The following is a 27,777-nucleotide window of genomic DNA, read 5'->3' as shown; positions in this document are numbered from 1 at the left end:
TAAAATCTACTTTATCCACTTAACATACATGCTGCCAAAAGCATCAACCATCTCACATGAGTGCATAAAACAGTATGGGACGAAGCTGATCTGGTCAGAGCTACTGATAAAAATCACAGATTGTATAAAGTGGTCTTCTTTCATCTCAGCAGCATTAACAAAACCATCCTGTGAACTGATGCGAGCTATGTATTACTGGCCAATTTTTCACTGAACTACCACAATAAAAGCAGCAAAGAGTTTTGCTGTTTCACAAGCAATTCCAATTGTCCACTCATGACAGGGGGCAACAATCTGTTAATTCTGTGCTGGGCACAGATTATCTTACATAGTTTCACTGTACAGACATCAGAAATAACATTTCAATTGCTAAAAATAGACAAGAGGCCCTGAATTTGTAGCTTACCAAATAGTTTAACAGTTGATTTACAAATAAGCCACAAGAGATGAAAGTTATCTGCACTTCCCTTCGTCAAGATTTAACATGGAACAAGTTAAACTGAGCTAAGTGTTTTCTTGCAAAATTTAGGGGACAAAATAGAAAGAGGAATCAAGGAGGAATGAAACCACAGGGCAGGATGGACATGAAAAATCCCCAAATATCACTCGTGCTCATTCCTCTCAGGATATGTATATTTAACAGTCAAAGGAGCATGAAAAATCCAACATTGCCGACAGGAGCATCGTCACAGCAGCAGGCAGCTGAGCTGCAGAGCCCCCACAGAACCTGAGCCAGTGGCAGGCAGCGAGCCCAGGCCAAGGTCTGTGCTATGAGGTAATTAGCGCTCAAGTGAGGCTGCTTTCAGCAACGAGGGCAGGGTGGGCTTGGATCACGTGGAGCAAGGAAGAACTAGAACAGGGAGATTAGTTTCACTAGAAAAAAAGAGAGTAATTATTCACTGATTTAGCTGATCTGGGGTAAAAAATTACTGAAGTCAGGAGATCATGGAGTCTTTCCATGAATTATCAGATCAGTTAGCAGTGAAATGTGAAGGAGAATATAGTTTTTCCTAATTTGCTAACATGTGGCAGCCACTTGCCATTTTGTCTCTACCAGAATGTTACCTCTTGGTGATTATGAAAATATCTTGCTTCATACACATGCACCAGAACCAGAACCGGATCCTGCAGCTCAGCGTGAAATGACAGGGAGAACGCAGTAACACGGCCATGCCCTTTGCCATTTATAGATTGCAAGTGCAGATATCATCACTGCTTGAAGCATTTATCTGGCCGGTGCCACAGAAAATGCCGTTATTCTTGTGAATCATTCTCTTTATTAAAATTTCTTTTTTATACTTGAAAGTCTTTAATAGGTATTTTTTATGGTCCAGGAAAGAAGAAAGAATCCTTAGCAGAACAAAATAGGATTTTCTGGCTCCTTGTCCACCAGCAGAGAGACTGAATTTGAAAAGGTTAGCCCCGGTGTAGAAAACACTGTGACATCTAGTAACATGTCAAAGCACTTAGTAAACAATCACTTCATAAAACTATGTAGTGGAAGGGAACATAAAATGCCACTTCATAAGAATAATTCTAAAACTTAAAACTAAAATATAGAGGTTGCTGAAGTTGCCTCTTAATGGTGTTTACATTTATGTGAGGACAATGTAGACTAAAATGCCTGCTATTTTTTCCCCTGTATTTATGTGAAATATCATAGTTTCTACAAAAAGGTCCTTGAATATTTGAGTAAGCTTTTACTTCAGCATCTGTCAGTGTGAGTTTGCAAAAGGCACTCCTTTTATCTTCTGGAGAGATTACAGTACAAGCAGCAACAGCAAGAGCTTTGCCGTGCTATCCTGCATTAGGCTCAACTGACACTTAGGAGAAGCATGAGTAGGCATGAATACTTTAGATTACAGACCTTCAGCTGAAGCTAGAATTAAAGTTTCTGTCCTGTAGGTTTTTTCAGTGAAGGCAATAGATCAAGTTGACATTTGTGGGCTGAGACCATAATGTTCGTTTCACTATAGCTGACAAAATATATTTTACCAAGCTGAAATTTCCTTAAACATGACAAAGGAAAGCATAGTTTCAAAAATCACCTAAAGCCCATTGTGAAAAGTGACTATGATATTTAGGGAATGTAGTCACACTGGTTAATCAGCATACTCTGAAATGATTTCTGATGTTCTGAATATTTAATCCCTGGTTAAGAGACTTTCTAATCATGTAAATTACAACAACATTGTTTTAAAGTTAATAAATAATGAAATATAAATGTGAATAAAAGTTTACGCACTTGTTTTACCTGTATGAGTCCTGGTATGAGTCTTCAGATGATCAGATCTGGAGAACTTTCTCTGACAGGTTTTACACTGGAAGGGTTTCACACCTGAATATAGAAAAAAAAATCTATTCTTATATCCCAACACTTTTTGGAAGGGTGGATGACATCAGCTATTTCTGTATTTTCAAAAATCTGGATTTTTTTCTACTAGTTACTCTAACTGCTTTCCCCAGCTTCATGCCTACACATTACAGAAAGTATTAATCAGGCTGCCACACACAGTCCCTTTGTAACCCCTCTTCCAATGTCTGGGTCTGAAGCATCCAAACAGCACCAGCATAAATAAACACCCACTTATACTGTTGGAATAAGGAGGATCTGCAAACTTCCATTAATTCTGATCCTATGGCTTGACACTCCTGCCATCATGTATGAGCAGACATGGCATGAGAAAAATAGCAGCACAGAGGTATGTATATTTTTATACACTCTTAGCAGGCTTAACTTTATACTTCTGCTACTTACTTCACACACTACAGGTAAGTCTCTGAGACTGCTTAACACAAAGGTTCTAATATGCAGTTGCTAAAAGCATATCATCCCAACAAAGTATTTTTACCACCAGCTTTCAGAGATACTTCCTCTCTAAATATCATTTCAGTGGGATAGAACATCTTTAGTAAAAGTAGTAGGCAGAAATTCTCCACAGAACTTGAGTAAACCAATTGTGAGACAATTCCCTGAGATACAGGAGACCCAAACACAATTTCTTGCTGCAGCTCAATCAGAGGAGTATTCTAAAACCCCTCCTCATGTCCCATGCAGGGTGCCCTCATGGTTCAACTTCCAAACAGGAGGCCAGAGTCATTGTCATCTTGTTTTCTGTGATATTGAGAACAGCTGTCTCCTCTGTTAATCTAGGCCTCCAAGAACTCCAGAAATGCTGAAGCGGGCTGTCTTGATATTTCCAGAAAATAGTGTATGAGCAAAAATCAAATTGCTGAATTTAAAATGAACTCAAAAATAGTTTGGGCTGTCTTAGAATATTCCACCCAGTAAATGATTGACAAAGAAGGCTCACAAAGTCTAGCTAGAACCCAGACCTGTTCATGACCGCTGTTGCCTTCTCAACAGTATGTTAACAGCTGCTATACACTTTCCAGGTTATTTTTGGCCAGCTGCACTCCAGCACAATCCAGACAGCCAGATCTTCAACATTTCTCTCCTTGATACTCCTAGAATTCTTCTTTAGCTGGCAGAATTCAAAGGCTCAAATCCAAGCTTAAGTGTCTTGCTGAATTAGGTACTTTTAGCTGATGCGGCTTTTCCTTCTCCCTTCTGCTTTCCACGTGCAAGTGCACAGTAATTCCACCACCCTTTCAGGTTACGCACATGCAGGATTCACATATTAGCATTGCTAAACAAATATCAGAATATCAACAGTAGCATTTATCAGATTACTCATTGGCAATTCTTTCTTGCAGAACTGTTTTTAAAATAGTGCATTTCCTATACTGGGGATACCATATAGAGCAAGGAGTTTCATTTAGAAAGCTGCTTCAAAAAGATGGTGGCAGGACAAAAAGCTTGCATATACAACCACGGCAGAAATGCCAACAACAAGAACAGTTGTACCCCCTTCCTAAAGCTAACTTTAAGAATTTGTCACTGCTGGCATTGTGCATGAGCAGATACAACATCAGGAAAATAGAAATTTCAAGTATACTTTTTGGATCACAATTCACATATAAAGGTGAACTCTGAAGAGTAGAAGTGCATTGCCAACAAACCTGTGTGTCGTCTTTGGTGCCGTTTGAGTTGGTCTGAACGAGAAAATCTTCGTTCACAGTCCTTAAAATCACACTGATAGGGTTTTTCACCTGCAAAGTACAAATGGTTTATCAGAAAATGTGGCTAAACTGGGGAACACTACAGCTAGACTCTGAAGATTCAGTGTGTTACAATAAGAAGTGCAGACTTTCTTCATTTCTAAAGCAATCTCGTGAAAGGCCAGTCTCATTTGCTACAAAACCATACAGCTGTGTTGGAATCAGTAGGGTAGGGCTGGCACAATTTTACCACTTTGTCACTGATCTTAAATCTGTTCATTCTAAAAAATGGTCAACTAGGCAAAAGGTACAAAAAACTTTAAGGTTACATGATTTTTAAATTGTTTTCTTCTGGAAAAGAACAGAAATATTTTGTTTTTTATTTCTGTGAAAACCGCATTAAGCTCTTTCCAGCGGTTTCAGTTATATATCATTTGTACAAGGGAACAACTTGCAGTTTGCTCTAAATTGGCTTTGAAGTAAAAACTAAACAAATGAGGTGCAAATTTTAACTATACTAAATGAATTAAAAGAAAATGAAGAGCACAATTCCACCACAGAAATATACACAGTCTTCTGCAAAACACAAATTATGTTTCTTCTGTAAAGCACCACTAAATAGAATTTCACAAGTAGCTGCACACCTCCCGCAGGCAAGCCCATGGATTATTGCAAAGCCTCATGTGAATAATAAACTCTTCCTCCACACCGTACAATTCTGCAGAGCTCTTCAGGATGTGTTCTCCCTAGGATCAAAAGCAAGCTTCTGACTTAAAATAAATAAATAAATAAAGTTTCTGAAATCCCTGTAAGCTAGTGTCTCAGATGAACATGGTTTTCAATGCAAAGGGCTTCACCAAACACGTAAAGATTCAAAAAGAAATGCAGAAATCAAGGACCTTGAGGAAAGAGGGGAACACTGCTGGATTGTAGCATACTGCAGAGTTGGTGAAGATTTGGCCAGCATAAAAAGACTTAATCCGTATGCTGTTACACGAGGAGCTGTATGACATCTTAGATCTGATTCTCATCTACTCTAAGGCCCTTTTGCACACCACTGCAATCCTGCAAGAGACTGAGATATAATTACAATTATACCTACATAAAGTCTGTTTCCAGTGCCACAGCCCTGCAGAGAGGCCTCAGCGTAAGAGCTAAGGAAGCATCTCTCACTGCAGAGCTGGAAGATCCTGGGCTTTATCTGGAAGGTACACACTAGACCAGCCGGGACCTGCTTTATCTACTGTGGAAAGCTGAGATATAAAACAAAGATCAAGCATGAAGGACCTAAAGAACAAAAAGCAGCTGAAAATAGAGGGTGGAGTGGGTTTAATTTCTCCGGATGTATTTTTAAATACATATCACTCATAAATCTCCACTCTAAGTGTCTGCATTTCCAATTATATTATGATGAGGAAAAGGTTTTTCTGAGCACCAGTTGCAATCTTGAATGGGAACTGTAAATTTAAGGTACTACAGAGGAATATGTCTGTGATGCCATGTTCGTCTTCTTCATCACTTGTGAAAGTTAACTGCTGTGCCTTATAGAAATACTTGTTTGAAATCATTAGGATAACTGGGCATCATATTGGATTAAGGGGCTACAGACATTTCTGCTTTCAGAAAGATTTTTTTCGGCCTGTCATTAGACACCAGGTAAGAACTATTATGGAATCATTTGAAAGGCTTATTGACAGAGCTGTCCTGTATTTGTACAGGACTGTGGTCTTAGATACCAGTACACACTATTTTGTTTAAAGGAGAAGCCTTCTGATCTAGGTAACAGCATAAGTAGCATATTAAGAGCAGCATTCCAAATTCATACTGGTGTAGCTAGGATCAAAACTTCACAAAAGCAACTAAATCTGCAAGAAAAGTTAACTTCCTGTGACAGTCACCCAACGGAGTTTACTGGTTCTCAGACTTAGGTGTGGATAACTTCCATGTCTGCTGTGCTTAATTTATTAGCATAAGGGATTAAAGTTGCCACAGGTGTTTGAAATAGTTCCGTACACTTTGACCACAAGGACTCCCAGGGGGGTGCCTGCTTTTCAGAAACCACTTACTTCCAAGGAATTCAGCCCTTTGGCAGATTTAAGAGGGGGAATGTCAGCAGAGCAGAATGCAGTGACAGGATGATTGTCTGCTAATTGCAATATAAACGCAGAAGATAGTTAAGGAGGTATTTGAATAAAACAGTATAGGAGGTCTCATGGCATGTACCTTAAAGTATTTCTTCATACTTTGAAATATAATCTTGATTAAATTGAGGACAAATTTAACCAATGCATATAGGAATCGATCCAATTTGCTTACACAGAGATATACTAATACTGCAGAAGACAAAAGGTAAACAAACAAGGGGCAGCATAATATTTGGACAGAAATCCTAATTTCTCTTTCCTTCTAGATCTTCAATGTCAGCTAGTGTCAAGCAAAATGCCTGCCAAAGCCAACTGACACATACCTGTTAGCTTCCATAAATTTCTGTAGAACAGGATGACAGAAACGTCCCAGATTAGAAAAAGTCTGCTGGTGCCTCATTAAATGACTATACAGAAAGGGACTCTTGGACTGTTAGAGACCCTCCATTAAACAGCTGAAATCTCTCAGTGCACAAAAAATATCCTATAATACTGTCACCTTCTGATGTGGCCCTATACAATTTCAAAACAAACCAGGAGAAGAAGATGAAGCTTCACCAGTCCTTTCACCTGTGACTCAGAGGTTCCCACAATTATTTACATTTCATTACTAAAAGACAGCATGCAACAAAAAGGCTACACTTGGTGCATAATGAAATAGTCAAAATGGGAGAGGATAGGTGGAATAGCAGTTCTCCTAGAACAGTATTTAGAAAAACGTTTAGAAAATAAAAGCTCAACAATCACAGAATTCTGAATCAGCCTTTGCATTTATCACAATAAACACTTTTAATAAATCTATTTGCTCAAGGCAGATTAACTTAAACTAGAGGAAGAATGCACTCCTCCTCTTGTGAAAATTAATTTGCACAGATGCATAGGGAAACAGACATTAGCACTGCTGTAGCAGTTGTACAAACATTCATAATCATTCCATTTAATTAAGGCATACAGCAAGAGCAAAAGCCTGCTGCTAACAAGAAAACATGAGAGGAGGCTGATTTTGAAACTAAAGACGGCAAGTCTGAATGAGAATCTGAAGGCTTGTCTATACTCACTTCACCATCGTAAACCCCTTTGCTTCTATATCCAACTAATCAAATGAGCACAATGCCATAATCAGAGCTTTACTACACTAGTGTAACATGTTTCTATTCAACATAATTTGCTTTAGCAAACTTAGAGAAAACTTACGTCTCTGTTTAATAGGGAGCCTTCATAGGTAACTTTTTCTGTCATCTTCATGACACAGTTCAGGTGTGAGAAGACATCATTACTGCTGTGAAACTAATCTCATATTTTAAATACATAAATGATCTTATTTTATCCAACAGAAATGAAAGCCTAAAAGTGGTGCATAATGGGTAAGGCCAAAAGTCCATCCAGCCCAGCAGTCTCCCATGGCCCACTGAAGATATTCCAAAGGTATTCCAAAGCAAAATTGGCAAAAAAGTGCTAACCTACATGTTACCACACTAGACTCTTGCAAGAGTGCCTGTGCAGTTCCTAGCTCAAGCACAATGACACCCATTTATCATTGCTTATACAGAGGATATAGCTCTGTCTTTCAAAGGTGTTGCAATGATGAACTGCACTAATGACTGTAAGGCATTTAGCAGCATGGTAACACACACCATAGTGAAAGGATACTGGCTTAGTCAAAGCAAAGAAATAATCCTTAGATCAGTAGTGTAAAAATGGTTATTAGACCATTACTTACACCACCTAGAGCCTCAGAAATTCACCACCAAGAGCCGAGACCCCTACCACATAAAGGATTACCTTCCTGATTTGCAGATTCTATTATTTTATTGTAGAAACTCATGCCTGCAGTTGAGCACTGTAAGGCTGAAGAATATGCCTAACAAAAAGGCAGAGGGTATTTTATCTGCAAAAGTGCTCCGTTTTTCATCAGGGTAAATCCACAGTTTTTCCAATGTGTGGCGCTATACCCAAAGGGGCTGAAGCAAGTGTGGTGATATTTCCTCCATACATTAAATTAATGAAGGTCTAGACATCAACTTGCTTCCACAAAGAAATCTCTGAAGTCTGCTACAGGACTACAACTCACATTAATTGCTGAACTGTTGAAAAATTATATGTATTTTTGCATTTCCTTTCAGGGCCTATCTACTGCAGCAAAATACACCAAGATAAGAAAAAAGCTTTTTTGGCTGTACATGTTTCAATAAAGGCATTGTTAACAATGGATAAGCAGTCTTGGAGGGTACAAAATGTCAACATATTTTCAACTAAGGCTATGTTGAAACATTGGTAAGAACAGATTACAGAAACCAATTTTGTGCTTCAGGGCCCTATTTGATTTTGCAATACTGCAACTGGTGAATGGAAGACCTGATGAGCCAAGTTCTCTGTAAATATCTATGATAGAAAGGAAAAAGATAAGCAAGAGTCAACGTTATTCTGTAAGAATACCATCTGCTGTTTTAATAGGAGATATATGTTACAGTTTATTTTCAAATCGTGTCCATAATTTAAAAATTGATCTAACTCTACACTAAGGAAGGTGGAAGAACTTCAAACCCATGTGTGAATACAGAACCATCTTACAGGAGGATGTGTAAAATTATACGTTGGCTGTAGAGAGGTATACCAAACAAATTATACTCCACTTGAGCTAATACCTGACAGTTCTCCTAACCTCAAAATGACTTGTCACGATTCCTCCCCATCAAAATGCTGGAGTGGAAGAAGAAAAGATGCAGCCCCTCATTTAGTAAGATATTAGGTGTTATGTTTACCAACTACCTTCCATCTAAGTGATTTTGCTAACTCCGTTAAGCCCAATTTCTGTATTTAGTAGGAAGTGGTGTTACGTAGTTCATTGAGTTACAGACAGAAAGGTGATCGGAGAAACTAAGAGACAGCTACATGATTATCAACAAGCACCAGTAACCTCAACCTTAGTCATACTGGTCCGTTAAGATATCCCCTCACCTAACAATGAAGAGGTGGAGAAAAGATGAAGACAAGTGTCAACTGTAGCAATCGTAGCTATTACCAACAAAGCACACAAATTCTTCATAGCAATGATTGATCTGCCTTTGGAGACAACTGATTTGTAAATTTTGCTTTTGATTTAGAATACTTCAGTTGAAAGGGCCTTACAAAAATCACCAAGTCCAACTGCCTGACCACTTCAAGACTAACCAAAAGTTAAAGCCTGTTATTGAGGCCATTGTCAAAGTGCCTCTTGGATACTGGCAGGCATCAACCGCCTCAGTAGGAAGCCTGTCCCAGTGTTTCACCACCCTTGCAGTAAAGACATTTTTCCTCATGTCTAGGCTGAACCTCCCCTGGCGCAGCTTTGTGCTGTTCCCACACACCTTTCTGATGACCACCTTCTCCACAATGAGGCAAGTTCAGGGTCAGATAGCCAGGAGACTGGAAACGGCTTTACACCACAACAGTCAGTTCAACTGACAGAGGAGTGCTGAAGAGCACGGGGCTGAGGAGGACCACATGGGCACCAAGTCCAGACCCTCCACTGAGCCAAGCAGCCAAGAAAAGATGTTAACTCAGAAGTGTTCACAGACTATCCGCTCCAGATGCTCCCATACAGTATAGTTCTCCAAGCACTCCCAAAAGCTAGGACCAACAGGCTACAGGAGCAGACAAGAAATGAAGGGCATCATGTCCTAAGTATTTATAGCAGCTGGGAATTTAGTTAAGTACAATTTTCAGATGATAATCACAGGAAATAGCTAGTAACTATACAACAGGCTGAGGAACAAAACCTAACTGTCCCTACCAGTCTGACTAAGGGGAGAACTCCCTTCTGATCCTGAATCTGAATGCCTCACCCAGGCAAGTTAACCAATTACCCAAGCAATTCTCATACTGGCAGTGCAATATCCCCTAGCTTCCTCTCTTTAGCTGCAGCCAACCTTGAAAACTTGTGTTGTCTTACCAAAGGCAACATTTTTATCAGCAAATACAAACTTTGGGAGTCAAGCTGGCCGCTTAGAGAAAGTACCTTGCAAACATTTGAGAGAAAAAATAAAAGTGTTACGGTCAACATCAAAATATAATGGTAGAAAGATCTGGGTCCACCTTAACAGAAGAGGTGTTTGAGGAGAAAAAAACTTTTTTCCTATACCCTGTTTCACTATAGCATAAACCAAAGGAGAAGGAAGGGGTGTTTATGACCTCAAAGATATGGGAAGAAGTCTCTCTTGGGATGCTAGACTTCCATAGTCCTGTCCCCTATGTCTTCTGGGGATTTTCTGACTCTACATGCCTAGATTATAAGTAGTATAATGCTAGATATCTTCTCCATTTAAAGGGAGAAAAAAAAAAAAAAAAAAAAAAAGATGTAAGATGTGTCCTTGTGGTGCATCCAAAAATAATATTGTGAAAGCCAAGCAACCAAATGGAATAAAATATAGAACCAAAACAAACAAATTATGATTGCTAAGGTACAGAGTAAATCAATTTAGAAATGAAAGAAATAGTGATTATGAGAAAAATTCAGAACTGCTTAGGCATACTCAAGAAAAATACTGCTGTTAATGTGCCCCAAAAGATCTACAAATTTTCTTCTGTTCCCAATTTATTTACAAAAAAAAATATAATAGCATTTCTGTAGACCTTTGGCTTGGAAGACTAAATTACTGTTACAATCCAAATTATCTCACATCTGTAATCTAAGCAAAAATGAAGATGTCATCTGAATATTTTGCAACTTGCATGTTCAGAAATTAAAAATGCTTTGTAATGTTCGTTTCTTACCTATCATGGCGTTATGCAAGGACATAATGTCACCACACAGTATCCAAAAGAAAAAGTTTGCAACTATTTTTTAATGAAACATTAGACAATCTGCTAAGTCACAACAGTATGGACTACCTTCCTGTTATCTGTTTTATCCCTTTGACCTTCTGTTATATTCACAGTTAACTGAACACCCATTTTTATAGATTTTATTCACAGATTTCTAAATTAGCACAGAAAGAGCTGTCTAAATAAAAATATGATAGGCAATAAAAAAATGTGTAAGATGCATATCTAAAGATATTATACATAAAAATTACACACTTCCAACAGTATAAATCTTCAAATAGGGGAAACAGTCCTTTTTAATAGCCTGCAAGATACAGCAGGACATGTTATTTCCACATTTTGAGACATAAACTGGATTGCCTAAAATCAGATAGAACCCAGATCTCACCATACGAATTAGTGGCTTCAAGTTCAATTCTTCATGAAAAGATCCCAGAGCAAGCAAGCTCCTTTGCCAGTCCCTGCCTCCAACCCCAACCAGACACGGCTTATATAGGGGGAGAAGATAATGGGAACTTCTTAGTAGTTAACAACAGTCAAATTTTGGAGCAAGCTTTGATGCTCCTAAATTAAAGAAAAATAGAAAGAAGAAGAAAATTAATGGCCCTGAATGATGTCCTATAACAGTCTGAGAGGGAGAGAGGTGATCTACTTGCTGTCAGGGTTGCTCTGTGTTTTATTTCGCTAGATTCACAGTCTTCTCATCCAAAAGGGGGATTGCCCCTGTGACAGCACGCATCTACCCCAACTGGCACATTCTCACTGCCCCTGACCTGGCAGTTCATCTCTTGCACTTTACACTGTTTCAGAATCGCCCTAGCCGTTCTGCTGTCCAGTGCTCTAACTTGATTTATAGCCATCGATGCTGACACTTACCAGTGTGCTTTCTGCTGTGCATCTGTAAATGGGACAACTTAAAGTATCTCTTGTTACAGCCAGGGTACGCGCACATGAAGGGACGTTTTTCATTTGTCTCGCTTGCTGATCGGACAATAGTTGGTGCTACTCCTGGCACCCGTCGGACATCCTACAATGACAGATGTGTATGTTCACAAGCTTTTGCTTAGCATATTGAAAGGCAAACAGTCAGGGGCACTTCTCCATGACAAAGAGATACTTAAATATACCACACTGCAAACAAGCAACTGAATTCTATTCTACATTAATGAAGTACAACCTTAGTATACCTTAATCTGTTACTTCCAGATTATTAAAATTATTTAATAAGGTAAAACACAGTGAACTCTACTCACTAAATTCTCTCACCAATATTTATATGCAAGACTAAATGGGCCATATTCTAACCTCAGGTATAATCACACGATGATGAAAGTAACACTCATTGGCATATGAAATAGTTTTAGGTATATTCCAATGTAATAGATAAGAGCATTAGCCAGAGTAACATTCCCTTCTTTCAAATATTTAAATGTTTTAAATATTTTAAATATTCACACAAAGTTAAGGTATGGGAAAAAATTATGCATTGGGTTAATACAAATTGGTAAAACATAAAACAAGAAAAACTGTCCAGGTGGAGTTGGTGAATAGTTCAGCTTTAATGAGTTTTGGCCTCTGTCACAATGTTCCATCAAAGGTGATCTTCTCCTTCTGGGATAATTAACTTCCATAAACAATGTCCATGCTTACTTTTATTCACTCAACAAAAAGCTGGCTCGTGAGCCTATTTCTGAGAACTTGCTACTGAATAATGACTTACTAAACCGTAGAGAAAAGAATAGAGAAAAAATGCCATCTAAAAACATTCATGCAGGTTGACAACACAGAAGGAGAAACACAGAAGAGACAAGTACTATGTGATGCCTTTGCCATCAGTTTTAAGAAGGTATATTTTTTACAGTGATATTTATCAATGATATAACTGTTCAGAAAGAGAGGAAATTAACTCCCATGACTGATAAGTTCCTTCCAAATATTTCTTAGTCATTAGGAAACAATCACTTATTATATTTTGTTTTAAGGAAATGTGTTTGAATTAGTAAAGCTTCAGAAATCCTTAAAAGCAAAATGTCATCTAGTACTTTTTATGCAGTCATCAGACTTGGTCCATTGTAACCACAGAAGTTTCACGTGGCCAAAGTGGCTGGAGCTAGAAGTTGGAAGCTGAATCTTGGACCATCTGGAAAAGCTGGTAAGGAATGCTGCTTCACAGATATATTTTAGAAGGAGAAATAAACAATTTTAAACAACGGTTTCAGAAAGAAATCTTGTATTATACTTCAGTGGTTTCAGTGAAGTCATGACACTTATGTCAAACATTACTTGATAACACAGGGAAACTGAAATCAAGGATGGATTTATAAAAACCAGTGAAGTAAGTAGTAAGTGACCATTACAAGCAGGCAGCAGTTTTACTTCCCTATGAAGAATGGCCTTCTATACTCACTTGTATGCCTCTAAAAACTCCATGGGTGTGTATTCTGTATTGGGCCCCACAGCTGTATAACATGGGAGCACTGTGGTTCTCATTTTCATATCCTGCTGTATGGCTGTAAATAAAGAGGAGAATAATGGAGAAATGAAATATTTTGCACTACTCAGCTCCATTTGAGAGGTTTCATTTCTTAAGTTGGTGATAACATATGTAGAGTTTGCTTTTGTAGCCAGGCTATCCAAGCTCAAATGGAATTCACTAAAGGAAACCTGCTCCACCTTCATATGAACCCGCTCCTTTCCAGCACAATGCACTGACTCCATGCATACATCTATTAGTATCCATTAAGGCAGTCCAGGAAAAAAAAAAAAAAAGCCATGATCTGAACTCTGATGCATTTCCACAAAGATTTTAGGTAAGGGGAAAAAATCCACATAGCAGCATAACTGTGTCATGTGCACATGTACACGTTATTTATCAGTTAAATGTGGGGCTGGCTATTGCTAATATCTTTTGGAATGAGCAAAATGCCTCAAGTTTCACATTAAGTGCAGTGGATTTTTGTCAGCACCTCATGACTCAGATATTACCAGATACTACCAAGAAAGTGATGACATTTATAAGAATAGCAGTCATGTACTCATAAACAGAGATTACAAATCAATGTCCAAACTATTTATCCCACATATCAGTTTGCAGGATACACTACAAATTAACCCTTTATAAAAATAAATAAATAAGAAGGTATAAATTATCAAGATTCCTTACACAGAATTGTGACAATTTTAAAATTTTGTAACTTTTGTTGTGGTTTTGGGGTGTCACAATCACATGCTTATTTACTTATATTTATTCTTCAAAATCCTACACTCTGCTTTCCAGAACATCAGGGATATTGCTGTTTTTCCTGTCTGCGACCTTCTTAATGTAAAAATAATGTAAATGAACTTAAAACAAGTATGTTACATTAGTGTGGACATTGCCACATGTATGCATATATATTGGCAACAGTACGTGTTCATATTTTACACTGCACTAGAAATAAGAAAGCAAACAAAGCCCAAGGGCACACAGCTAGGGACAAAGATGGATACATAGGATGTTATCCCAGTCTTTGCCAAATGCTTGCAATAGCAATTTTAAGGGGTCCCTGAGGCCCAGGCTCTCATTTCACTGGTCCTTCCTTTCTCTTCACTCAAAGTTCATGTGCAGAGTAGAATTACAAGGAAGTTTTAAACCTCTTAAGTGATTTGCAGAACGGCCAGTGGAACTGGAATGTGGGAGACGTCTCAACCATTTGTGAACTTCGCTGAACAGGAGGGGAGCAGTATTTGTGAACAGCTATTACTGCAGCATGCAGGTCACATTCCTAGCTACTCGTCCACATAGTGGTTTGCAGGCTGCCACCTGGCAGATGAGTTCCTTTAGATCAAGTCCTTTGCTGCTAAAATACCAGATTCAAATCCTGGCTCCACCTGGCCATTCAAATGAAAGGCTATGCCTTTAGGCAGGCATGCTCCGTTTGTTTCAATTTTAACTGGCAACCGAGTGATTATAGTGAAGTAATTTTTAGGGCGGTGGCAATAAAGTATCTCTGATCTGTAACATTCTGTAATTATAAGAGAAATACCATTGTCTGATTTAAACGGATTAAACACTTCTCTAGACACATACCCTGTCTAACTGAACAGGGTCTCCTCTCTGTTTAGGGTCCAATGTGGTTCTTAGTGCCCTAGTACAAGTAACAAATTATCATTTGCACAACTCGTGCTCCCCACTAGCATTGAATTTTCCTCTCTATTTAAAGGCAGGAAACTCCACAGGTGAAAAAAACAGTTGAAAAGCACCCAGTCCATGGTGATACCGATGTTAATCACAAATTAAAACAGAAATAAGAACTGCTATTTATAAGGAGGGATTTCTGCAGTAGAAGCTGTTGCTGATCTGTAATACATCAGCAAATAAAGGGTAAATATGAACTTCAGCATTAGTTACCCCGCATAACTGTGCCTCTCATCCATGTCTGCGTTAGCAACATTACACCTTACAACAAACAAGAGACACTGAGTCAGATAAGACTTTGCAGGACAGAAACTTTAGAAGGAGAAACAACAATATGCAATAAAAGGGGCCACAAAACCCAACCTAACTTTCCCTCCAAATTCCCATGGTTTTCATCTTTCAGTGATGAACATTTTTGGAAAGACCAGTCAGTTCTGAAATAATTCCTCCCAAGAATAAGAAACAGAACAAAGAGCCTGTCTGTGCCCTCAAGAGTGACACTGGATGGGAGTTATCCTTTGAATGATCTCCACCTCAATTTTTATTGCTTATTTGGGAAGGCTTCCTCAGCATTCAGCCTTTTTGAAATTTCCTCCCATTATTTCTAATTATACTACACCATAACTGTACACACAACTGCAAAGCCTAGAACATTAAAACTTTTCAGAGCTTCTTGACCCACATTATACGAACAAGTGAACAGCCACAGCTCCCTGTGAGAGACGTTTTAATAAGCCGTAACCAGAGCTCCCATTTTACATGGGCAACATTCTCATCAACCCTGGCTGGTACTCAGCATGGTCACATGGATGATGGCAGTAAAATCAATCGGGAGATTCCTTGGTTAAAATGATATTTATTCACTACAAAGCCCTACGGAATAATCTGGCCTCCAGGGAGATAGAAATTAACAGGTTACTGCTCCTGCAGCTTAGTGAAGAAACTGGAATGCTGAAGGGGAGTTTTCACAACCAGTTGCTGCTCTCTTCACTCCAACCTTTGCTCTGCATCAATAGTAACCTGATTGTGAAATACATTTTTTTTAATTCCAGCTTCTTCACTCAGTGCATCTGTGGTGTATGCCACAAAAGGTATACCATGCTTACACAGCTGTCTGGCTTTGTAATGCTGCAAATTATATACTAAAATAAAACTGATACAAAACTATATTTATATATACACACACACACAAATCTCCTAAATACATTGCTGAAACTCAAACACCTGCTTCACTGCATACAAGAGATAATGATGGAATGCAGTCCTACATATACGAGCAATACAAATAACCAATGAATTTATACCTCCAGTACTTTAAGTAACTGGAAATCTTAAGAGGGTAGGAAATTCCTCATTTCCATCTTTTCTAGTCAGGCATTCTACGTTTAACTAGGCAAACAGACAATGCCTCGTACACATAGGCCACAAAAAGCATAAAAATTATAACAAAAATTGTCCTGATACACTCCCTAGGTAATATCATAGGTCTCCATCAAAGCCCTGTAATGGCTACATCGTACATCCCAAATCCACTGACAACTGTACTGTCAGTTAAAAAGATGATGCCTCCGAGATGATATATACTGTGCCGTTGGGATGAGCAGTGCTAATTCAGGGTAGGTGAAGAAGGACACTTCAGGAGGAAAAGGCTCCTCGGACCGGGACACGCGTCTTCCCTCCTGCAAGACAGGCTGCTCAGCACCACCACCGCAGCCCGGGGAAGCGCACACACCATGCCTCGCAGCTCAGCCGCGGCTCCTGGGCTGCCTCCCTCACCCCCAGAGACACTCAGCTAAGACCAGGGGGATAAGCAGGAGGCGAAGAGTCGAACCAAAAATACTAGAGTCCCCAGAGTTATAGCTAGGAGAGACATTAGACCAATCCCTTCACAAGTCCTAAAAGGACTCAAAAACTAAGCAAGGCAAGACGCAGCCAAATTGGCCTGTCAGTTTCTAACAGGAATATTTGTTCGAGTAAGGACCGAAGGACTTGGCTTCCTAGTCTATTTCTGCCTTTACTTGTAAATACACAATTCCTTTTAATTTCAATGGGAACAGGACAGGGCAGAACTGGACTATAAATATTTATAATTCATCAAGTTAGCTGCTGAAAAAACAACTCAGTATATTTTGCTCTCTGGTTCTAGGCAGCCAGAAACAGACCGGGAAACAAATCCATAAAATGTAACTCTAGATAACTGGGAAACAAAGTCTGATACTTGTGCAACATAAAATGCTAAGCAAGCGCTATGCGTTGTAGAATATTTAGAAGCACTTGCATTTACCGTTAGTCCAGCAAATCCTTAACACTCGGAGAGTAGCTCTTTTAAAATGATTAATCTCAAAGTTGTACAGATTGTACAAAGATTAATAAAAATGAAGGTTTTACAGATGAGAACGTGTGATGAAAAACAGAGCAGCTTTAAAGAGTTGTATCAATCTAAGTGGTTATAAAAAAAACTCATAAAAGATGACATTCTAATCTGAATATTTTAAAAAAATAATCAAGCTGCAATTTCTCTCTCACACCATTTTTACTTTGTTAAACTGAAATTGTCTGTCTAATGTATAAACCAGTTACAACTTAATCTGAAAAGTTAAGCTTTTTATTATTATTTCATAAACCAAAAAAGGGAAGCTTTAGGGCATACTGAGGAGAGTTAGAAAATTTCAGATGAAACGTGAATACAAATTGATTCATGAGATTCAGACTTGGAAGAATAAAAAAAGCCAGAAAGCAAGATTACATAAAACAGGCACCACATTAAGCCTCAATTTAATTGTGTTTCAATGCAGGAACAGGAATTTTAGGGTTTAGAAACAGAGCCAAAAATGAGGCAAAGTGAGGGTGTGGGCTAGTCCCGTTGATAACAGAACATAAAGGAAGAGAAGTAGAGTTAATTCCCTCTGCTAAAATATTTACCATCCTAGCACCCTGGGAAAAATATGTATGGAGACAGCAAAGAGATTCTGATTAGTTATATAGAAGATCATGTTTCTGCCTGCTTTTTGTCTAATACTATACAGAGGGTGGAGCTTAAAGCTGCATTTTTATCTGCACTTTCCAAGGCAAAGGAACATTAAAAAATGTGATTTCACAGATTACAGCCCTTCTGCCATCCTCAATGAGAAAACCAGCTGGTTGATGAGCGCTTGGTAAAGGGGACTCTACTCTCATCGACTTCAATAGTTTTGGGGATTTTTGACCTCAGTGGAATCAGGGTTTCACCCAACGCTTCCCTCAAAACGAGATCCTCAGCTATCAGTGGGAAAGGGGCGATAGAGTGTCAGAGACCATGGGTCACTGCCCATTGCCAATTCATGTTAATTATAGAACTGATCCCACCTAGGAAGTTTTGCACCTCCAAATTTTACTAATAATACTGCTATAGGTAAACAGAAAAACGTTTACAATTCACTTGTAAACAAAATCTGTTTTAAATGCAGTTTTAATAGTGTTCTACAAAGATTATACATAATTTTCCTTCCAGTGAAACTCAGCAAACAGCAAACGTCCATGAAATACGCTGATCATTTAAAATGCAAGCAAAACCAAACAGTAAAAAAAAAAAAATGTTGTCTGGTTATATATGTGTGTATGATTTCAGGTGACTGTCAGAAATATAACTTTTACTCGAGCAGCTGAAGAGAAAACTATATAATATTTCTGTTAAGTCTTGCTGTTGGATATGTGGCTATACCTCTTGCCTACCATGCCATATCATTTCCTGCTTGGTATAAATTATTTCCATGTCCCTTTTATATAGAACTCATCAAACTATCAAGGAGGATTTTATAGTCATGAGGCCTACCTCCAAAAAAATACTATAAGGGAAGCCATCATTTTCCACATTGTACAAATAAGAAAGCAACACAAAGATATTAAGGACAGAAGCTGAGGGAAAAGGTGTCTGCAAATTTTGGACATCCATTTTGAGATGTCTGGGACCTGAGTTTTCAGCATAATAACCAAAGGACCCATGGCTTTCCTTCAACAATATAAATCAGGTCTCAGCTTCTCCAAACGAAATACCACAAAATACCATCAGCAAACAGTGCCATTCACTGCCTTAACCATGAAGTTTTCCTTTCAGATTTCGGAAGTTGCCCATTTACGTGACAGCTCCCGCAGCCAACAAGACAGCCCTCCCTCTTGTCCATCCAAAGCTCAGAACGGGACTGAGAAGTCTCCAGACAAACAGGCAACACATAACCAAAACAGCAGCTCACAAGGCAGCAAACGTGGGCTGTTCTTCCCTCGTCCGGGGCCCTGACTTCACTTATGTTATAAGCACAACCTGAACTCAGTCTTTGGCATTCCAAATCTAAGTGAAACTCTACCACACAGATTCAAAGCACTCCGACTACACGGTAGCAGCAGGGGGTTGTCATCTCCTCTAGTGACAACACCTTGCAGAGAGAAGCTTATTTTGGACTATGAGACTTCCTTTTAGCTTGCCAGCAAGTAGAAACATCTAGAACTCAACTTTTAGGAACCTACTCCATGTTCTGGACTAGGTTAGCTGCAGCCTTTTCTATCTGCTTCCCCATACGCACCTCTCTCCCCTTCACCTGCCAGTCTCTCACACTGCCACACTCTGTCAGAAGACACCACCTCTGCTCACCTTATGTTCCTCCCTCCACCAGACAGTGATGCCCAGACAGGCACTCTGCTCCATAGCTTTTAATGCCCACCTTGTCTGGATGCCCAGGCGATGCCTTCTTCTGTTCCCTAATGCTTACACCTACTGAAGGCACTCAAAGACTAGAAACAAAGAAACTTCTTGCCCTTCTCACAACTCAATAGGAATGATTGTTACTGTCAGCTTTTACCACCTGAAGTATTCATTGCCAAATTTCAAACTTTTAATCGGAATTCTACAGCTAACCAAACAGATATTGGCAAAAATGTGAACAGCTAAAACCAGAATGCTTTCAGAGAAACTGCTAGACAGCTCTAGCACAGAAGCTGTTAACTAACCCTACCTAAAATAGATGGCAATAGCTTCCCTTCAGTATATCAAACTTATGCTGAACATGAACCCCAAGAACAAGCTACTGAACTGGCGGTTCACTGTCAAGTACGAAGTGTATGACCCCTAAGCTTTAGACAATCATGGAGTTGTCTAACTACTTGCAGAGCTTACCAGTAATGTTTTCTTCCTTATTACAATGCACGCTAAGCCAGGAAGAAGTGCCGGGGAGAACCCAAAGCAAGGAGCTAAACAAGGACTGTCAGCATTGGACAGAATCTGGAAGCTCCACATTTCAACAGAGAGATTGATTCCAAAATTCTTAAATTACAAGATCGAGAAAAACATCTGAAATACTAAACGCCTGGGAATCGCTTATGAACAGTTCATATATTTTAAAGATGTAAATCTTGGGAAGAATACCTTATGTTCATGGCAAGTGAGATTGGAGGTACTGTGTATTGTAACTCTCAGCCAGAAAAGACAGATAACTATTTTGGCTCATATTACCAGTGATGAGGCTATGTCTAGCACTGATTTTCCACAGATTCTACAATCTTGGCCTATACCAAAACTTTCAGCTTTGTTTTACCATAGATCATTCATCTTGATTTCTCTTTTTTTTTTTTTCCCCTTTCAAGCATCCTAGGTCACATACTTTACACTGCTAACAGTCTGACTCCTGGACAAGTAAAAAGCCATTTATTTTGTTCAGTACTCCTTTAATATTTCTATTGTGTCTTTTTTTTCACTGAGTTCCCCAAAGAATAACCTCTTCCTTGCTTTAATAACTTGGACCTCAGTCAAGGTTGATGTGTTTCTCCATTTTGCAGGATATTTTCTTCAGAAGAGACAAAACAGTGTCTAATATTGCAATGACTGATCTTTAAAGGGTACAGATTAAAGAGGAAATCACAAACACTTATGGAAAAAAAAAGTAGGAAATAACCTTTAAAAAGAAAGAGTCAGCAGCAAAGACACAGAACTGTACACAACTGTAGGATTTGGGGATCTTCTTAACCACAAGGGATCTCCTTGACAGATCTCCTCGGACTCAACATAGTAGGGCCATTCCAAGATAGTTTACTATGCTACCATCTGGTCTTCAAACACCATTTGTGAATGAGGTAGAAGCAGATCCATTTTTTTCCTTCATCACACTACAGCATTGAACAATATGGACAATGTCCATATTGAATGAGGTTTCCACTGGTAAGGATGGCTATGTGAAAGTGTAGATCTGTGTGGGCTTTTCTAGATTTCTCCTGTTGTTCCCTCGAGAGTGTTAACACATGCTTAGGCACCGAGAACATCTCAAAGCGGGCTGGTGACACCTACCTTCGGTAGGGGCGTTTTCGTAACCAACCATCCGCTCAGAGCAGAGCAGGCCGTCTTTGGCTTTCTCTCGACTCGGATCGAAAGGCGGCTCTTCTGCTCACGGCACCGGTCGGAGATGGGGCGAGGGGAACTCACGGCCGCGCACCACCCCAGCAGGTCCCACCCTGTCCGATGCTCGCCGGGGCGCACCGGGCCGCGGGAGGACCTCGGCTGCCGCCCGTCGCAGCGGCTGCCCCGGGGGCCGCGCACCGCGCCGCTCGCTCCGTGTGCTTCGCTGCCCGCCCGGTGGCCGCCACCCCGGCGGGGCCCCGCGGCGCCTCGGGGCCTTCCTGCCCGCCCAGCGGCAGGAAGCCCCGCGGGGGAGGCGGGCCGGAGCCTCTTCCCGGCAGGTGGGAGGGCGACAATGGCCGGGAGGAAGGAAGCCGGGAGGCGGCCGGGCCGGGACACAGGACGCAGGGCCCGGCGGCGGGCGGGAAAGGGAAGAGGGGTGGCAGCGAGGGGCGACGGCTCGCGCAGGGGCGGCCCGGCCGAGCGCCGGGGAGCGGCACCGGGCCCTGCGCGGCGCCCGGGGCCGGGCTCGGGGCCGGGGCCGGGGCCGGGGGGCGGCTGTGTCGGGCCGGGGCCGGCCGGAGCGAGGGGCTTGGCCGCCTCAACGCCTGCCGCCCGGCTTGGCCCAGCCGCAGCTTCGCGCTCCCGGCTCCGTGGCACGAGCCTCTGGGGGCACGGGCGGCTGATGGGCGCTGCCAGCCCGGCCGGTAGCTTTTCGTGCTAGCGGCCCGGTGCACGTCGTGGAACGCAACGCGAGGTTCGCTGGGTAGTGCGGCTACAGCGGGTAACGGGTCAGAGAAAAAGAAAGCGCCTTACCCCTTCAGTGTGGATCCCAAGTTCATTTGATTCCACGTCATGCATTCAAGCTGCGAGGTCATTTGGTATAAATTGTCACTGTTATGAAAATAGGTAGAATTAGAACTACGTCGTTGTGATCAATTGAAAACCGATACGTCAAAAAAGCAACATTTTGTCAACGTTTTTCAATTTTAAAACAGCACAAAGTTAATTTATCTTACTGAATTTTATCGATGTAGTCATTCAAGAGAAGAGACAATGGAAGAGAAGAGAAGAGAAGAGAGAGAAGAGAAGAGAAGAGAAGAGAAGAGAAGAGAAGAGAAGAGAAGAGAAGAGAAGAGAAGAGAAGAGAAGAGAAGAGAAGAGAAGAGAAGAGAAGAGAAGAGAAGAGAAGAGAAGAGAAGAGAAGAGAAGAGAAGAGAAGAGAGAAGGAAAAAAGAAAAGAAAAAGGAAAGGAAAGGAAAGGAAAGGAAAGGAAAGGAAAGGAAAGGAAAGGGGAAAGGAAAGGAAAGGGGAAAGGAAAGGAAAGGAAAGGGGAAAGGAAAGAAAGAAAGGAAAGGAAAGGAAAGGAAAGGAAAGGAAAGGAAAGGAAAGGAAAGGAAAGGAAAGGAAAGGAAAGGAAAGAAAGGAAAGGAAAGGAAAGGAAAGGAAAGGAAAGGAAAGGGAAAGGGAAAGGGAAAGGGGAAAGAAAGGGAAAGGGAAAGAAAGGAAAGGAAAAAAAGAAAGAAAAGAAAAGAAAAGAAAAGAAAAGAAAAGAAAAGAAAAGAAAAGAAAAGAAAAGAAAAGAAAAGAAAAGAAAAGAAAAGAAAAGAAAAGAAAAGAAAAGAAAAGAAAAGAAAAGAAAAGAAAAGAAAAGAAAAGAAAAGAAAAGAAAAGAAAAGAAAAGAAAAGAAAAGAAAAGAAAAGAAAAGAAAAGAAAAGAAAAGAAAAGAAAAGAAAAGAAAAGAAAAGAAAAGAAAAGAGAAAAGAAAAGGAAAGGAAAAGGAAAGGAAAGGAAAGGAAAGGAAAGGAAAGGAAAGGAAAGGAAAGGAAAGGAAAGGAAAGGAAAGGAAAAGGAAAGGAAAGGAAAGGAAAGGAAAGGAAAGGAAAGGAAAGGAAAGGAAAAGGAAAGGAAGGAAAGGAAAGGAAAGGAAAGGAAAGGAAAGGAAAGGAAAGGAAAGGAAAGAGAAAAGAAAAGGAAAGAGCCCATGAAAAGTCTCTTTTAATCTGCAAGACTGCAAATGTGTAAAGATCGGTAAAGTTTTCCTTACAGGAAAGTCACATCCGATATTGGCACATTGAAATCAATGAAACGAATACAGGCAGACCTGTGGGCTAACAAAGCAGATTATTTGTTTAAAAAAGGCAAATCTGTTAACTGCTTTAACCGGGAGTGGGAAGGATCACGTGGTTAATGGACTGAAACAGCTATCGTGGCTCCTGATGGATGGGACTACATAGAGGGGCTTGACAAGCCGAAGAAAAATGGAGTGGCTGAGCGATAAACTAACCCCACGACGGGAACGCGCCGGGCTTTCTCCCCGCTCGGTGCCGCGGGCTGGGAACGCGCGGGGCCGCGGCACACGCGGGTGCTGCAGAGAGCGCGGCCCGGGGGCGGCGGGGGGCGGCGGGGGGCGGCGGGGGGCGGGCGGCCCGGCCCGGCGGGCTCGGGAAGGAGCGGCCCCCCCGGGGGCAGGCGGCCGGGGCCGCCCCGGCCTCGCAAACGGGCGCCGTGATGGATGCCCGACAAACGCACGTCTGCTGTGATGGATCGCACCTAAATCCGCGGGGCTTGGGAAGCGAGCCGATATCGTTCTTACTGCGGAGCTGTTCTTTTTTTTTTTTTTTTTTTCCCGCATGGCAGGTAGAAGCGACCTACAAAAGTCAGATTCCAGTGGGAAGCTTTTGCATATAAAAACAAATTAAGTGACTTCAATCTCGAAGTATGTGTAATATCATTTGTCAGTATCACTGGACGCTATTATTCATTAGTGTGTCTGCACTGCTATTATGCTACTACAATGTCCTGCATATCAGCTCAGGAATTGTTAAACTCTCCTGCAGTTTCCCCATTTGCAATAGCAGCTCGTGCTGGTCTGTGCCAACTACGTTTTGCAATTCCACGAATTCTTCCTGTAATGCTGCTGTAATTAATTCCTCCAGGACCCTGATTTTTATTAGAAGTGCCCGCCCGATGCATTTACAGCAGGAGATTTCCCTTTAACTTTCTTTCTCTTGACAGTTCATTTATAAGAGCCTCCCCCACAATATCCACTTTTTCCCCTCCTTTGCTTTTTCATAAAGCAATACACTTATTCATCTTGTCACTAGCTAGCAGCCACTGTACTGCATGCGGCGGTTGGGTGACAGCGCCCCGAACAAGCCGCTCGGAGACCGGCGCAGCTGCCGAGCGGGGCGAAGCCCCAGCCCGCCGCCCGCACCTCCGCCCTCAGAGCCCCCTCCTGCCCTCGCCACCCTGCAGCCGCGCTTCGCCCCTCGCTTGGCACCTCCGCCACCAGCTCGGCGCCCCGCAGGGAGCCGCGTCGGGCTCCGCGCAAACCGGGCGGGCAGAGGGCGAGCGGAACCGCGCTCTGCCCTGCCGCTGGGGCGGCCCCGGGTCGTGGCCCCGGGACGTGGCCCCTGCCCCGCGCTGCGGGCAGAGGGGTCGGGGCGGGGGGGCGCGGCTCCCACCGCAGCCGGGCGGGGCGAGGATCCGCCGTCCCGGAGCGATCGCACCCCCAGAAGGCCGGCGTTGGCCGCGGGTCGCCCGGGGGCCGCCGGGCACCGAGGAAGGAAGGATCGGGTGTCTCGCGTCTGACGCGTGACGGAGAGCAGGACACGGGCAGCTCCGTCTGCGCGGTTTGGTACTGACAGCCCCGCAAGATGATCTCACGGACCTAACAGCCCCGCTCAGCATCTCGGCTTTGAATGAGGCTTGAGTTATGAGAAGGAAAGCGGGGTCTCTGGGGATGTGCCTGCGTTGGTTCCAATCTGAACCGCCGGCCCTCCAAATGGCCGCAGAGAAGACACTAAAAATAACTTATTTTCATTACGGAGATGCTTTTAAAGAGAAACGAGAGGAAGGGGGGGGGAACGTTTCTACAAGGGGGATTAATGTAAGTTGGAGTGGAATAAAAGGAAGTCAAAGCTGAGCAAAAAGGGAACTTAAAAGGAAACCAGTAGTAGATCATATAGAGTTTGTTTTGGCCTGCATCGCAGTATTACCGAGTTCTTGACCTCTGCGCAGAAAGAGCTATAATCTGAACCGAGACTCCTCCACTTTTAAAGTCTTTGTAAGTGTGACTCACAGTAAATTTTCAGCATCGGGCATGTTTACTACATTAAACAGCGCGAGGTAGAAAAGTTCACATCCTCGCCGTGACGGACCGGCCAGCGCCGGCCACCCGAGGCCCTCCGGCCAGCGGGGCACGGCTGCAGCCGGCCCCGGCCCCGGCCCCGGCCCCTGCCCCAGCGCTCCCTGGCAGCGGGGCGGGCTGCGCAGCAAGCGGCGAGCGAGAGCTGCCGGGGCGAGATTGCTGAGATGCTTTCGCTTCCAGCCCGAGAATTACGATCTCTCGGCTAGCGCTTCAAGCTCTCGCCTCCCTGCATGCTTTGCCTCGGTGCGGGAGACACGGGAAAGGTCTCCAGGCGGAGCGGCAGGCCCTGCCTTCGGGGACGGCACGCCAGGACCCGACAGCGCGCCCCGAGGCCCGCGGCCCCTTGCCCAGGGAGGGGGAAGCCGAGAGCGGCTCCGGGCGGTGCCTTGGGGCCGCCGCCCCTGGCGGGGGGCGCGCTGGGGGCACGGCAGGCTCGGCCTGTAAAGGCTGTAAAGAGAGGGCAGAGCGCGCCCGGGCTGCGAAAGCAAAACGGAGCTTCGCGAAGGGACACGGAATAAACATGGCCTTAAAAACAAGTACAGAGATTCAGCCAAATCGGTTTTCGACAGAAAGAGCGCGGCTGGTTTTCAGGCCGCTGGGAACGTGGCTGATGTCTCGCAGGGTAACCGGCCGTCCCTCTTCCTTGACGACACTTCCTAGGAAGAACAGTCGTGCGGTGGGAAAATCGCTTTTCCCCGGGCTTCCCCCCCAGAACACGGGGAGGTGGGGACGAGGGTCCCCGAGCTCCCCCACCTGTTGAGGCTGAGCTGCCGGAGCGGGCCTTGTACTGCAGGGGCTCTCCCTCCACCTGGAGCAAGTTCTGCCGACTTACACACCCCACGCACATCAGTATTGGCTCCAGGGCTTAATCCGCATCCTACCGAGGCAAGCAGCAAACCTGCCGGGGAGCAGAGTCGGATGGAGGCCGAGGCCGGGACGAGATGGGCCCCGCGGCAGGCGCGCTGGGGCCGTGCCGTGCCGTGCCCAGCCGCGCTCGGTGCCCGTCCCGACGCCCTCCTGCGCGGGGGCAAGGCTGGAAGCACGGATCCCACTGGGATCGCGCCTCCCGGCATCGGGCTCGCTCCCCTACGTGCGAAAATGACCGCTCCGGGGGATGAGCGGGAGAAGTACCCGCCGGGCCGGGCTTTCCACACCCCTTCGCCAGAACCGAAGCTGCCCGCTGGGGAAACGAAGGAGAGGCCGGGAGAGGCTTGGCGCTGGCTCCCCGTGAGGGTCCCGCTCCCGGGAGGAGCTGCGGCCTTCCTTTACACCTCGCCTCCCTGGGAGCCGGCGCCAAGGCGCGGAGCGGGGGCAGAGCCCCGGGGCCCGGCGGGGCCCGGCCCGCTCCCGGAGCGGCGGCTCGGAGCTGCCCTCCCGACGCCTCCCCACAAATCATATTTATAGATTTCCCTGCGAGGCGAGCAATCTCTGCCACTTCGGCGCAGGAGTTCTCCCCGCCAATTATTCCGCAGGCTAATCTCTCTGGATAGGCTTCTTTCCTTCCTTCATTACCTCATTCCCTCCTTCCCTTGACGTCAACTCACGTTCATTAGAGAAGTGGCTTCTGGAAGTGACAGAATTTTGTTGTCCCGCGTCCAGTGTTGATTAATCAGAGATGATATGACCGGCCTCTAAGAGGAGCCGCTCGCGGCTTCCTTCGCAGAGGCATATTGTTTTGTGTGCTAGAGTTACTTAGCAACTCGAAGATACGGGACTGGCTCCAAGTTCACAAAAAGTTGAAGAATAAATTTTGGGGAACTTCCCTGCTCACTAAACACGTTGTAAAACTGCGAGAGGCGCGCCCAGCCCCCACGCCAGAGGGAAGAAAATGGGAAACCGCTGTTGCAACGGGGCCTTCTGTTTGTAAGGCCAGTTCGCGCTTAGAGCAAAGCTCCAGATACACCTTTCTCCCGGCAAGGAAACCCCATAGTTGTATTGCCCCGTTCTCAGAAAACAACCTCTCTGCAGGCCGGTCCCCTCCACCCCCGGGAACCATCGGGAGGGCTCCTGGTCTGCGTGCCGAAGCCTCCGGCCTCTCATCCCGTGCTGCCCGCCCGACCCTCGCTGCCGCCCACTGCC

At 43.2% G+C, this 27,777-nt stretch overlaps 1 protein-coding gene across 17 annotated transcripts in view; it reads right to left on the bottom strand.

Moving 5' to 3' along the window:
- The window catches only part of WT1 (WT1 transcription factor), a 105,139-nt gene that overhangs the window by 17,932 nt on the left and 59,430 nt on the right, over nt 1-27,777 (bottom strand). For 12 of the 17 annotated variants that reach the window (XM_048046719.2, XM_048046718.2, XM_048046720.2 and 9 more), the window contains 5 exons: nt 22,361-22,438; nt 13,417-13,519; nt 11,886-12,036; nt 4,024-4,113; nt 2,246-2,338 (listed from right to left, as the gene is read on the bottom strand). In XM_048046719.2, coding sequence (XP_047902676.1) covers nt 2,246-2,338; nt 4,024-4,113; nt 11,886-12,036; nt 13,417-13,519; nt 22,361-22,422 — 499 coding nt within the window. In that variant the 5' untranslated portion in view covers nt 22,423-22,438. Of the gene's footprint in view, nt 1-2,242; nt 2,339-4,023; nt 4,114-11,885; nt 12,037-13,416; nt 13,520-22,360; nt 22,439-27,777 lie in introns of those variants that run through there. The other 5 variants (XM_048046716.2, XM_066997551.1, XM_066997548.1 and 2 more) reach the window with 2 other exon arrangements.

This window comes from Anser cygnoides, chromosome 5 (assembly GCF_040182565.1).
Source record: "Anser cygnoides isolate HZ-2024a breed goose chromosome 5, Taihu_goose_T2T_genome, whole genome shotgun sequence".
Lineage (NCBI taxonomy): Eukaryota > Metazoa > Chordata > Aves > Anseriformes > Anatidae > Anser > Anser cygnoides.
Note: the sequence above shows the minus strand (reverse complement) of the source record. Positions and strands in the feature narration are given on the sequence as shown.